This window comes from Anabrus simplex, chromosome 5 (assembly GCF_040414725.1).
Source record: "Anabrus simplex isolate iqAnaSimp1 chromosome 5, ASM4041472v1, whole genome shotgun sequence".
In the NCBI taxonomy this organism is placed as follows: domain Eukaryota; kingdom Metazoa; phylum Arthropoda; class Insecta; order Orthoptera; family Tettigoniidae; genus Anabrus; species Anabrus simplex.
The window spans coordinates 320,626,009-320,640,942 of record NC_090269.1 but is presented as its reverse complement, the minus strand read 5'-3'; the positions used below and the strand labels follow the sequence as shown (position 1 = coordinate 320,640,942).

General features: G+C 34.7%; 1 protein-coding gene across 2 annotated transcripts in view; it reads right to left on the bottom strand.

The window, feature by feature from the left end:
• LOC136874044 (1-phosphatidylinositol 4,5-bisphosphate phosphodiesterase epsilon-1) overlaps positions 1 to 14,934 on the bottom strand; it is a 374,213-nt gene that overhangs the window by 122,484 nt on the left and 236,795 nt on the right. For both annotated transcript variants that reach the window (XM_067147543.2, XM_067147544.2), the window contains one exon: positions 10,083 to 10,228. In XM_067147543.2, the coding sequence (XP_067003644.2) occupies positions 10,083 to 10,228 (146 nt within the window). The remainder of the gene's footprint in view (positions 1 to 10,082; positions 10,229 to 14,934) is intronic.

Sequence of the window (14,934 nt, the reverse complement as noted above, 5' to 3'; positions counted from 1 at the left end):
ACACAATACTGTACTTCTTTGAATTGTAAAAACAAAAGATTGTGTTATATTGTTTTATTCTTTGAACTGACCACTGATGAAGGGAATGGTTGACTTCCCGGAACATGTATGGTTAAAAAAATAGTTTTCTTTCATTAATAAGTGTATTGACAAGGCAGATTCAAATAAAACAATTTTTAATAGTTCTGTAATACATTCCCATTTTTTATAAAGTTTTATAAAAAACCAAAATAAAAAGATGGAGTTTTTTCTGAACGAAGGGCAAAGAAAATTTTTTAGAAGATATTACCAAAAAAGATTGGAAATCTGCAAATGAGGAATGGGACAACCTGAGCAGACCATTGATGAAGTCAGCAAGGAGAGTATGTGGACAACAGAGCCAAATAAGAAAATCCAAAGAAACATCATGCTGAAATGATGTAACAACTGCTCAACGCTAGAAATGGTGCAAGAAGAACTTTGTACTCTGCCAGGTCAAAAGAATAGTTGACGTTGAGGAACAGAAATGCAAAGAAGATTTTGCAAACAGAATAGGGCAAGACAAACACAAGAAGCTCCTGTACAACATTGTTAAAAACAAACAAAATTATAATACCATCAACACAATAGAGCTTCCAAATGGTGAGGAACTAGAAATGAAAATGAAATATTACAGAAGTTCAGCAGATATTTCATTTACTTACTGAAATGTAATACAAATTATGACCTTCCAAACCCTATAAACAATAATGCAGGAAGTTTGACCTGACTGGAAGTAGAGACAGTAATATATAAAATGAAAAACAACAAGTCTGCTGGACTGGATGAGTTCAGTGTGGACATGATCAAAACACTGAAGAACCCAGAATACAATGATTCTGCAGAGTACTACTCATAAATAAAATTTCTATTTGAGAATATGCGAGTCCATCCTGGAGAAAAAAATCAGAAAATTTGTTGAATCTTAACATGAGAAAGAACATAGATTTAGACCTGACATATTATAATATGTTCAAAATGGCCTCTCACTATCAACATTACCAAGTGAGATCCATAAAGCCTTCTCTGTAGCTTCCACAACATGTCCATATTCTGAATTCAGGGAAAGAAGACAAAAATGACAGTACCATAAAACAAGAAACAATCAACAGGATACAAACTTGATAAAAATTCTACCACTCTCTTCATCGACTTCTTTAGGATGACACATTTGCCCTGTACAAAAGATATTCTGTACCAATTTTAACATATGGACTAGAAGCAATAACTTTGACTGGAACTGCAAAAGTCACCTACAGGCCACTGAAATGAAGTTTCTGGCTACAACTTGGATTGAGCAAGAGCCTGTTGGAAACATTAGAATTAAGCAGGCTACATGGCATGGGCATTTGAAAAGGTTGGCTCCAAATATGACTTCAAGAGCATACTTTGAAAGGAATGTTGTCAATAAGAGGTTCGGAGGGAGGCCTCGTAATAGCTGGGAAATGCAAACGTGATGTCAACTGGCAGCAAAAAGTAGATCATCATCTGTGGATGGACAGGATGAACCAGAAGAGGCTCATAATACATGCACCCAGCTTGCTGGAATAAAAAATTGATGATGGTAGTTTTTTATATATATCCCCAAAATGTCTGTTATATATAATTATTTCATGAATTATTTCATATATATATATATATATATATATATATATATATATATATAAACAGACATTTGGGGATATTTTGTAGAACACAAAAGCAAAATTCTTCAAAATAAAACCAGGTGCACAGCCAAGGAAAAAAAGAGTAACTTGTAATCAATAGTATAATACCTTATAGACATGATATTGTATAGGCTTTTGGGCTTGTGCCGTGTTAAGAAAATAAGGTGAAATTCTTAACATTTCGCAGAAAACTGTGCTCTGCGTCCTCAGAAGAATTCTTGACTGTCCACGAGAAAGGCTTCTTAAACAATGACACTTTTGAATGTGGAACGTTATAATAGAAGTAGAAGTGGAAATGGTACGTTCATTCACCAACAGATGGCCCCCAGGACATGGTACAACGCTAGCGTTCGAAGCGGAATATAAGGTGATGAATGAACGTACCATTTCCACTTCTACTTCTGTTATAACGTTCCAAATTCAAAAGTGTCATTGTTTAAGAAGCCTTTCTCGTGGACAGTCAAGAATTCTTCTGAGGACGCAGACCACAGTTTTCTGTGAAATGTTAAGAATTTCACCTTATTTTCTTGACATGGCACAAGCCCAAAAGCCTATATAATATCATGTCTATAAGTGCGGGCCATGAAAGCAGTAATGGCAACAGTATAATACCTTATATACAACACAATTTATGAACAATGTAATAAATAAAGGCACCTGTTTGTGGTAAAAAAATTGCCTAATGTTAGTATATTATAAGTTAAAAACTTCATTTTCCCGTATTGAACTGAGATTCACAATTAAAATATCAAGGAAGGTTCAACCTTTTCAATACAAAACGTGTTGCATAAGATGTTCACAACATAATATTTATTAAATAGTTAGAACCGGTTTCGACGCTCATTTCGTCATCATAAGCTACAAAAATCACAAATGGGCAAAGTACATGTCATAAAAATTGCATTCATAACTCTTGCATGGCTGAATACAAATGGTAGACTGCTTTTTCTTAAAAGCTAGAAGAACTTGAGTAAAATATGATGATGTGAAGTGACGCATAAAAGCATAGTAGTATGATGGGTAAGTATTGTGCATAAAATTGAACTGATGCTTTGAACATAAAAGTCTGAATATGATGATAAAACGATGTGGTAAAAACAAAGTAGTAAAATTGTCCACACTTCTGATGTTCAATTCAGGCACATAAGTCCAGGTCCGATGTTATATAGCAATACCAACAAAAAGATATTTTGTCGAGGCCGGGACACCTGATGTTGGGCGATTTGGGAAGTCCAGGTCCGATGTTATATAGCAATACCAACAAAAAGATATTTTGTCGAGGCCGGGACACCTGATGTTGGGAATCGCCCAGGTGTCCCGGCCTCGACAAAATATCTTTTTGTTGGTATTGTTATATAACATCGGACCTGGACTTATGTGCCTGAATTGAACATCAGAAGAGTGGACATTTTACTACTTTGTTTTTACCACATCGTTTTATCATCATATTCAGACTTTTATGTTCAAAGCATCAGTTCAATTTTATGCACAATACTTACCCATCAAACTACTATGCTTTTATGTGTCACTTCACATCATCATATTTTACTCAAGTTCTTCTAGCTTTTAAGAAAAAGCAGTCTACCATTTGAATTCAGCCATGCAAGAGTTATGAATGCAATTTTTATGACATGTACTTTGCCCATTTGTGATTTTTGTAGCTGGTGATGACAAAATGAGCGTCGAAACCGGTTCTAACTATTTAATAAATATTATGTTGTGAACATCTTATGCAACACGTTTTGTATTGAAAAGGTTGAACCTTCCTTGATATTTTAATTGTAATGTTTGTATACATTTTGCTATTTAATTTTGTCAATAATTTTATTAAATTTTATTTCCATTTTTCAGAAATAAAGCTAAAACTAAAAGGAAGCTCACAGCTTATTTGCAGTACATCATATTTTATTTTTACTTATGTACAAGGAACATGGGGGGTTATCCTTCTGCCGCAAACACATATTATGTATGTCAAAGCTTGGATGTTTGGAAATACATTATTCAATCACTTAAAGAAATAAGACCCACCCTACGTACATAATTTATACATCAGTCTGAAAAAGACAGAGATACCATGAGTTTCGTATTACTGGGATTTAGACGTGTTTTCTTGTCAGACATTATATTATACTATGTTCAAAATGGCCTCTCATTATCAACATTACCAACTGAGATCCATAAAGTCTTCTCTATAGCTTTCATAGAATGTCTCTATTCTGATTTCAGGGAAAGAAGAATGGCAATCACATCAATATCTGTACTTGCTCTACATGAACTACCAACTAGATCTCCAAACACTGTGTATGGTTCAAGATATTATGATAACAAAAGTTCTCGTAGGATGGGAATTTGCTTCATTAGATGAGAGACTTTATCATTTTTCAAAATCACATTTCATTATGCTGCTTGGATCAAAGAATGATTCCACATAATTTCACCAATTATTTCATGATTTTGCTTAAAGTGTTTCACATTTTGAGCCAAATTTGTAAAATTTTGCAAAATATTTGTTATTTTGTGGTTTACAAAAGACAGGTGGTTCTAGCAAAAGAACAAATATAATATAAATATTTTACTCTTTAGAATTCATAGATTTAATTTAACTCTTATAAGTGAAATTGTTTTTTTTATAATTGTACACTGTTAATACTTGTTATATTTATTTCCTAAGTTTTCTCCACCTTTGATGACTATACAATATAATTGAAGTGAACTGACGTATTCTATATAAATTGTTAGTACATTCAATACTTAGTACTAGTTTACATGATACCATCACTATAATTCAGTTAAGTTTTTGTTCAGAGTATTTATCATTATTTCTCTCACTCTTAATATTTTTGTAATGTATTCTGATAATCGCATTCTTTTATTATTAACATATATAAAAAAGAAATTTGTTTGTACAAATTCAAGCAGAGTAATTTAAACTTTGGTTTACTACTCAAATATACATATATAAGTTTGTATTTCAAAAAATATTTGTAAAAAAAAATATATCTTATAGACTATTACTTTAATCATCATTACTTTCCTGGTTTGTAAAAGTGCTCACCATCTCCTCCTGTTTTCATAAATTTTCCATTCCAGGACATCTTCCCATCTGAGACCTCTCTCTTCCACATTAGATTTTAGTCTCTATCTGATGTTTCCTAGGTCTTTCTTCTTTGGCCAGTAAGGTCAAAGTGCTTTCTGGCAGGTCATAGTTCTTATGAATTTCATTTCTGTTGCTGAATTATGCTATATTCACTTTTTAGTAGAATACATGCCTCTGAACCATACGTGGGAACTGGTATGAAGTAGATGTGGTACACCGTTGTTTTTGCTTTTTGTGGTATTTTGCAATTTCAGAGTAGGTTTTGGAGTGGATTGTAAAAGTTTGATGCTTTCTGTGTCCTGCTGAGTATTTCCTGCTTGACAGTGTTGTTTTTTGAGATTGCACTCACTTGAAGTGAGAAAATGATTCTAATTTGGCTTCTTCCAAACAGAGGTTTGAGTTTTCTCCTTCCCTGTTGATGGTTATTTCCATGGTCTTTTACTTTAATGAAGATTTAAAATGAATGTTCACAGCTCTGACACTGTAACAGACCTTTCTTCTTCCCCCCTCTGATACTTTCACGACTTGAAAAATGTCTTAATATTACTGTACTTAATTGATATAAAAATGAATGAACTTTCATTCCTACATTATGTAATGTATGTATCATGTAGGTCTATCAAAGTAAAAAGCCACCTCTCAGTATTTGTCTCTCCCTTTGTTAATTAGCTCTGCTAGTGCAATAGTATGACTTCAGACTTTTCTTTGAGCTAGTTCAGTTTAGACATGATAACATTTGCGCTCTGTTCTGAGAGTGAGAACAGATTAACAAGACTAAAAGGCAACCTTGAGACTGTAAATATGTTATATGAAAATGAGCATTACATTCAAATCAGTTAAGCATAGCTCAGAAAAATATTGTATACAACCTGTGACAATAAAGTTCGGTGAATAGTTCTGTGCTATCAACATAGATGAACAATGCACGACAATGACCTTATTGTCCTTCAAAATAGTCCCCACCCATAACTATGCACAGCTGAGATCGGCAATACATTTCCTGGAAACTTTGCAAGAAGGCTTCCTTTGGGATGGTGTTCAAAGGCCTCGTCACGTTTCATTGTATGTCAGAAATATCGTCAAATCTCTTTCCTTTCAAAGCGAGTTTGATGCGTGACTTTTTGACTCTGACCTTTTTCCGACGAGGGGATCCCAGAGAATGCCACTCCATGCTTGGCCATTTCATTTTAGGGTCGTACCTGAGACACCAGGTTTCATCCTCAGTGACAATACAGTTCAACAAAATTGGTGTCGCATCTGCCGTTTCGACAATATCCTGTGAAGCCTCTAAACATGCCTGCTTATGATCATCAGTCAAGTGATGTGGCACAAGACGAGAACACGTTTTCCTCCTTCCTAACTTCCGGCCAAAGATTTATTGCACGGATTCACGGTTAATCTGCAGTTCATCTGCTATCTTGCGCACAGTTAATCGCTGATCGTTTGTGATTAATGTCCTCACCTTCTCAATGTTTTCGTCACTGTCGGCGGTCGCCAGTCTTCCGCTATGGGGGTTGTCAGAAACACTTTCCTGGTCTCCTTGAAAATAAACGAACCACTCGTACACACACTTTGGGGACAGTGCTTGATCTTCATAAACATGTACCAGCATTGCATGCGTTTCTTTTGGTGTCTTGCCAAGCTTAAAACAAAACTGTACATTGATCTTTTGGTCGTTCACGTTCCTGCTCATAGTTCAGAACCAACGCACTAAACATGCACTGTGTCAAACAGGTCTTACACGGCACACACATGATGCTCAACTGAACAATGTTGGGAGGAGGTGGTCAAAACCTACCGCTACGCAGGTGCAGCGTTGTGTGTCGCCAGTGTTGCCGGATCAACTGTTCTGACTTCATTCACCGAGCTTTACTGTCACAGGTTGTATAATACAATACTGTTTCACTGGGACTTGAAAGAATATATACTTAATTCCGAACTAGCAACAACTGGGCTGCATATACTGGTATTATAACATAATGAATATTTACTTTGTAGGGTTCCAACAAAGCAAACAACTCACCAGAACTTTAAAAATATATTTCCATTAATGACATAGGTGACAAATTTTCCCAGTAATAAATAAATAAATAAATAAACAAACAAACAAACAAACAAACAAACAAACAAACAAACAAACAAACAAACAAACAAACAAACAAACAAACAAACAAACAAACAAACAAACAAACAAACAAACAAACAAACAAACAAACAAACAAACAAACAAACAAACAAACAAACAAACAAACAAACAAACAAACAAACAAACAAACAAACAAACAAACAAAAAAACAAACAAACAAACAAACAAACAAACAAACAAACAAACAAACAAACAAACAAACAAACAAACAAACAAACAAGAGAACCCCTATCACTAGTAATTACTAGAATTAGAAAATTAATAAATATATTTATTGCAGCCAAATAGCCATATAGAAAGAGAGAAAAATAATACTACCAATAATAATACTAATAATACTAAAATTAGGAAACTATAATGGATACAATACAGATAAATGTACAGTAACATACAGTGGACAAACAAGAAAAACAAAAGGTCAAAATTTAGCAGGCAGTCAACTTTATTAAAGACCAATAATATAGCATAAAATAAGAAAGAAATCAATGTAAACAGGATTAATATTCATTGATGTAAAGGCTAATTGCCTGAAAAATACAAATATAGAAAGAAAAATGAAAGAACTTCTACAGGCTATAAAATGTTAACAACATCAACACACTGGCAGCCAATTGATTAGCAGATATTTTATAATCTTAAGAATGATTGAAGAATTTTATGTTGAACTATGAAGTTGACTGGAGAGCAGCTGGATGAGTGATTGTTTTGTAGCTCAGAGGCAAGTAGTTTCCGCCGGCCTACAACATTCCATGTCGGCTGGAGGCCGAAAGAAACCCCTGCCCCTGAGCCGTGGCCTGAGCTGGAGACAAGCTCATAACAGCCAGGTAGTTACCTTCTAGAAGTCTTCTGTTGTCTTGAATGAGTTCATCAGTGTTCATACCAATATAACCCACCTGAAGGTAAAGCTATTCATTTGCTTCACATATTATTTCAACTATGATAAAAATACACAATTCTTATATAAGAGGTCTATACAGTAATTGTGTTACTTTTGTCACTGTGCATACAATACAAAGGTCCTTTGAAATATCACAATAGTATTGAATGTTGGAACCAACCAGTCACAGAGACTGGTCAAAGAGACTCCAAGCCTGTGTGCATGCTAACAGTGGACAATTTGAAGATTAATTAGTGCAAATGGTGTGTAATGTGTGTGACTATAACATATTAAATGAAAATGAAACATCTCAAACCATATTCCAGTTATTCAAAGTAGTTTAAGACAGTATTTATGGCTTGACTATGTACATCTTCATATATACAGTATTTTAAAAATTAGCCTTACATTGCACTAGAATCCCACTTATTACACTTCATTCATGAAACATTTTCAATTTCTTTTCAGTCTCAACTACTTGGGGTTGGCCCTCTATGTGCATTGAGCCTAGTTTAATGGTAGGATACCTTTCCTGACATCAACTCTATGTGGATGTATTCTCTACTGCCTATTTCTGTGGTGAATGTAGTGTGTTGTGTTGTATGTAAATGAAAATGTGTATCAACACAAACACCCATCCCCTGATGTACAGGAACTAACCAGATGTAGTTAAAATCCCCAGCCCGGCCAGGAATCAAGCCTGGTACCCTCCAAACTGAAGGCCATTATGTTGATCATTCGGCCAAGGAGCTGGACAATTCATTTTGAGTAATGTTTGGAAGAAAAGTTAAATTTTTGTTACCTATTCTAACTGGGGTCATTAATCTGTAATTTCCACACTTTACTTGCTAGATTTATAAAGCATTGGTCATGTTACCTAAGCTCTTTAAACCTATACCCTTGCACAGAACAATACCGTGACCATTCTGGAAATTTTGCTGAACATGGTGGCAGATCTAAGTTATTTTGGAGGGTAGGGTCAAGATAATCAAAAGGTTAAGACACAGATGTCATAAACGTATATCACAAAATTCAGAGAAAAACTAATTTATATGGTCCTACCATCACTGTTTCACACAATGTAAGACAACTACCACATTGTTACTTGATGAACATAACAACAAAACTTCTACCAAAATCTGTCAGGTAAACAGTTGTAAGGTTTTCATTTTTTACGAGTTGTTGAAATTCTGTACAAATATCCACAATGGCCTCATAATTGGCTAAGAGCTTCTCACTACACACCTGTAGTTGCTGTACACCATAATTATTTTCCTTTTGTCCAACCAGTCTACATTCACAGTGAAATCAGCATTTCCTTCCTTCAACTGGTTTCTAAATATCAAAGACTTTTCCTTAAGGATTGGCCCTGAAAGTAGGCTTCCCTTTTGCCGTTACTGGATTAACCATATATCCAGTGCCTTTCTCAGTTTTTCATACTCAGATGTTTCCAATGACTTTCGAGTGAAGGATTCATTAGAATACTTGTTAGATGAAAATATTTCAAGTTTTTTTCTGCTTCATCACCAGTCACCAATTGTGACCTCATGAATACGGTATTCTGCAGCAAGTTAATAGTCTCACCCTTGTTAAGTCTTCTTAATGCCTGCAAGTTCAGTATCAAGGCAAAAATTTCTTTGTGTGTTTTGTACTTTTGTCAGCACTCATGGTGAATGAAAACTACTCAGACAAATGTAATGAACCACAACCATATGAAAAAACAATATGTTCAAAGACCTGACTGATTTATTTTCTTGAACGTGGCACAATGTAGGTGAGAAGGAGGGAGACGTGGAGAGGGGTGGTTAGGGGAACTCCCACACTGTGTTCAAGGTCAATCTCCTGTGTGTTTTGTTAAAGCTTTTACCTCATATAAGGCACTCGCGCACTGAAGACTGACGATTTATTATTTTTTGTTAGTTCAAATTTTTCAGCTTTGATATACTGTACAGGAATATTGAACTATTGAGACTCAAAATACTGAGACTCTACTGTACTTACTTACTTACTTACTTACTTACTTACTTATTTACTTACTTACTTTTCAAACAAAATGATCTTTAATAGTTTGGTAAAAATATACATCTGAATTGTAGGATCATGGCGTACGATTATTACAACTGGTACATACTTATCTTAAACAGCAACAGATTAACATAGATATCTACAGTATAAGCTAGTGATACAGAAAATTTATTTAATATGATGATAAGAAGTTCCAATGTTTAAAAAATATTATTTTTGTAACATACTCCAGTTGAGATTCAGTAGACTTACTTGAGTCCAGCAACAATTTCCATAGCACCATTGAAGTTGCCGATGTTCCAACATGAGAGGGCTACTCGTAGGATACATGATAATACTGCTTTGCGGTCTTCGTGAGTGGGTTGGGTGATGATGAGATGTGTGACCCAGGAGCTCACCTGAATAAAGATAAAATATAATTATAAGTCATTCTCCAATGAGCTAATAAGTATGTTGCTCCAACAAGTTTCTTAAAATAACTTTCTATGCCCTAATTAAGGTACAGCCCAGCATTTGCCTGGCGTGAAAATGGGAAACTACGGAAAACCATCTTCAGGGCTGCCAACGGTAGGGTTCAAACCCACTATCTCCCAAACACTGGATACTGGCTGCGCTTTAGATTACTTTTGTTTCTACTTCACTGTTGTTGAACATTACATATATGATAAAACTTTGTTAAGACACCTTTCAAGAGACTGGATAAAAGAAACACATCTCAGGTGGGAGAGCAACTTAGAAGGAATCATCTTGTGGTGGTGCATTTCTGTTGCAACTTGAGCAAGGTTCATGATTTGTAGCAGTGAAAGATTTAGGAAGATAATAAAATTGTGTATAAATTTGCATTAGACTAATTTTATGATACAAAATGTTCTAGCAAACATATAAGCATGAAGTATAAGAGAAATTAAGAATCAATACAGGACTACAGGACACTATCAGTTCTGGCATGTCCATGAATGTTAATCGTTATCTGAGGGATCGAATGGGGTTCTCTCAAATTCATGAAGTCAACTGAGAAGTCGTCTGATATGACAGGCTGTGAATTCAGTCAAGAGAGCCAAGTAATATAGCTGACGAAGTATGGTAATGTTTCAATACTACATACCATCTAGTTGGGTAGAAACTGTTTGGCTGGCTGATCATACTTAATGGGTTTTATGGGTCATAGGTGTGTTGGAATGAAAATAAATCTGGAGAAGAATAAGACAGTAGTGATGATGAGAGGTTATAGAGAAGGAAGAGGGAATATTGAAATAAATGGAAGACCATTAGAGGTTGTGAAAAGCTTCAAATATTTCAAATGTATATTTGCAGAAGATGGGAAAATAAACAAAGACATAGGGAAGATAATCCAACAAGCCAATGGGTTTTATGAATGTGTGGGAGGTATAGTGTGGAACCGGGACGTCCCAGAGAAATGCAAGAAAATTCTGTATTCAATGTAGTACACACCAATTCTGACATACACAGCAGGCACATGGAGAAAAACAAAACATGTTGAAGGCAGAATCCAAGCAGCTGAGAAGAAATTCCTTAGAGGAATACTTGAAGACACAAAGGGATAAAATCAGAAACATAGAAACGAGAGAAAGAATTGGATACCCTAAACTGTGAGACAAGATAGAGGCCAGTAAGCTGAAATGGTATGGACACATGATGAGAATGGAAGAAGAGAGTGTTCCAAAGTGAGTATTTACAGATAAAATAATAGAAAGAAGACAATGGGGAAGGCCCAGAAGAGGTGGATGGATGTGATGAAGGAAAGTATTGAGAAGAGAAGAGTAAAAGTAGAAGAAATATTGAAAGAAGGAAGGGAGTGATGGAAAGTTGGTCAACTGCGGAGGTCCTTGATTTACAACCTGACCATGAAGACCAGAAACTGGAAATGAAGATGAAGAAGAAGAATAAGAAGAAGAATAAGAAGTGGTTTAGAGTATAAGAAATAGTAGGGCCATTAAAGTGCAAAAAGATGAAAACACTTCTTATACCTCACAAACCTAATATCAGTGGTTTGAAGGCAAAAATTGAGCTTGGGGCATTGTTCAGGAAAGGTAACAAAAGGAGTCTGTTAGATACATAGTTGTGTTAAAGATTCCTTTTTGGCATCACTACAAGAGGTACTACAGTTACTGCAGCAAGATTCACAAAAACGACTGTGAGACAACAGAAGGCAGTCATCAGAGTGACTGTGCAGAGTGACGGTGAAAGAATATGCAACATTGTGAAGGTGCATGTGACTGTTTTCAACAACTATGCCCTAATTAAGGTACAGCCCAGTTGGCAGCATTATCTCACTAATAGAGGCAGATTTGCCTTTTTGACACCTGAATGTCAACAACACATGAGTGAACCCACTCTGGGGCTGGAAGAGAATTGATTGTTCTCACTATGTGGATATTTTAATCACAGCTTTTTACAATAATGTTCCATATTGACAACTTATCAAACAAGACTCTGTAATGATGATTGTGTTCACCATTTTAGCCTCTATTTTTAACACTATCACAAATCAGAATTTTATGATTATTTTGGATTTAAAAGTAGCAAGATTTTTTACATGATGGTTTTTATGTGTTACATATGTATTTTAAAGTGTCTTTGTATCCAGTTTATTTTAACTTGTATTCTTTATGATTTTTAATGTTAGCTGAGGATGATCCCATAATGACTGAAGCATGTACTAATATCAAATAAACTATTTATTTCCCTCCAACTCACACACCACACATAACACTATCCTCCACCACAATAACACGCAGTTACCTACACATGGAAGATGCCGCCCATCCTCATCAGAGGGTCTGCCTAACAAGGGCTGCACCCGGCTAGAAATGACCACATGAAATTATTATTATTATTATTATTATTATTATTATTTTTATTTTTTTAAATTTTTTTGCTAGTTGCTTTACGTCGCACGGACACAGATAGGTCTTATGGCGACGATGGGACAGGAAGGGCTAGGAGTGGGAAGGAAGCGGCCGTGGCCTTAATTAAGGTACAGCCCCAGCATTTGCCTGGTGTGAAAATGGGAAACCACGGAAAACCATTTCCAGGGCTGCCGACAGTGGGGTTCGAACCTACTATCTCCCGAATACTGGATACTGGCCGCACTTAAGCGACTGCAGCTATCGAGCTCGGTATTATTATTATTATTATTATTATTATTATTATTATTATTATTATTATTATTATTATTATTATTATTATTATTATTATTATTATCTATTGTAAATGAATAGTTGACAAGAGTATTGAACAGGTGGACTTGTTTTAAGAATGTTTCTTTTGTAAAAAATATTTTTGTTCTTAAAATTGTAAGTCAATATGGAGCAAAAAATGGAATTCATTTGTTGTAACTACATTGGAAAGCAATGTTGGCTAGTGTTAAATAAGAGGGATATGGCAATGCAGGGTACCAGTTAGTAACCTACATCTGTTTTCCCTGTATTTTCCCTGGGATATCCTCATTTTCCCTGAATTAAATTTAGTGGGACATGGTACATAAAAATGACTCCCTGAGCCATCAGTCAATCACTCTTCAAACTATTGCCTGTGTTCATCAGAGACCTTACTCTAGGAATTGGCATGAATAAGTGTGCCAGTTTCTAAACACACTTGTAACAGAAACATACGGGTTAGTGTTCTGAAGGTCAGGAATAAGATCCCACCGGTTCCTGTAGCAAATGGAAGTGTTATTTGAATATGTACGCTGATCAACTAGTGTGCAGAGAAACAAACACCACTGACATATTTCTTTCTTTGTAGAGATTTTTCTGTGATAATTTCACTCTTCTGTAATAGTTTCTCCTTAGTAGTGAAGCAAAATCCATAATAATTACTGGCAATCCATATTAGTTAGCACATATTTAAAGCTCTTAAAACACTGGACATTATAAAAGGAATGTTAAGTAAATAAGAATTATTGTCTTTTCAATTATTATTATTATTATTATTATTATTATTATTATTATTATTATTATTATTATTATTAAGTTTTGGTTTAATTAGAACAAGGCAATTATAAATTAATGAGAGAAAGTTATTATCTATCAAAAAAACTTGGAATTACATTATCGATAACTCTATCTGTCTCTCTCAAAGTACTACTAGCTGCATGACTTGTGTTGCATCTATGTATCCGTCTCACACTATTTTTCTGTTTGGATCCAGTCTTAGACCAAAACCTTAATTTTGAAATGACAAGTCATTTCCCTGTGTTTTTCCTATTTTCTGCTCTTTGATTTCCCTGTGTTTTCCCTGCTTTCTCCTGTTTTTCCAGAAAACGGGTACTTTGCAATGCCTGATGCACAATTTTCTTCAGGAACAGATAAGGCATCTCTATACCTTCACCTATCTGCAAACTAGGAGCAGTATGACAGTTATAAGTATACAGTGAATTGATGCTGAAACTACATAACATTTATCACTGGATCTGCCGTGATATTTCAGACAGAAATTCAAAAATTTTACCGTACAGTAAGAAGTCACTTACTAATTCTTCTTGTTTATTTTAAGTACTTTTTAAAATTAATTGTTCAAGGTCATTAACTACATTCATAGTTATATGAAACTCTAGAATGTGTACAATTGATAAATATTTACTACTTCCTTGATTAAACAAAGTTGAATTACAAGCAATATAAGTTTCTAACAACATGTAATGTTTTAGAAACAGCATGATTTAGAAGCAAGATTAAAAATTCTAGAGTTTTACCATCACAGAGTTGTCATAAATGAGTTTGGAAAACCATAACCCTGCTATAATAGTTCATATTCTATGTGAACCTAAAAGTGAGAAGAAAGAAGAAAAAAAATATTTGCTGGAAGCTGTAGTTAAAGTTTGTACAACATTCACCATTGTCCCAGAACAAGAGTTCATCCCTCTTTCTTAATTTTGTTCCGAACTGGCATAAAAATGCATATAACTTACGGTAAATTATATATAATCTTATACAGGAAAGTGTGCTTTTCAAAATAAAGAGTTTTTAAAAAATTTGATATTTTGGTCCTTACAGTGTACGTTGCTGAGAGTTGATATTGAAATCAGTTGTTTATGGTATCATGTCCCATGCCTGAACTCTGTTTCATGCCATTATGACAG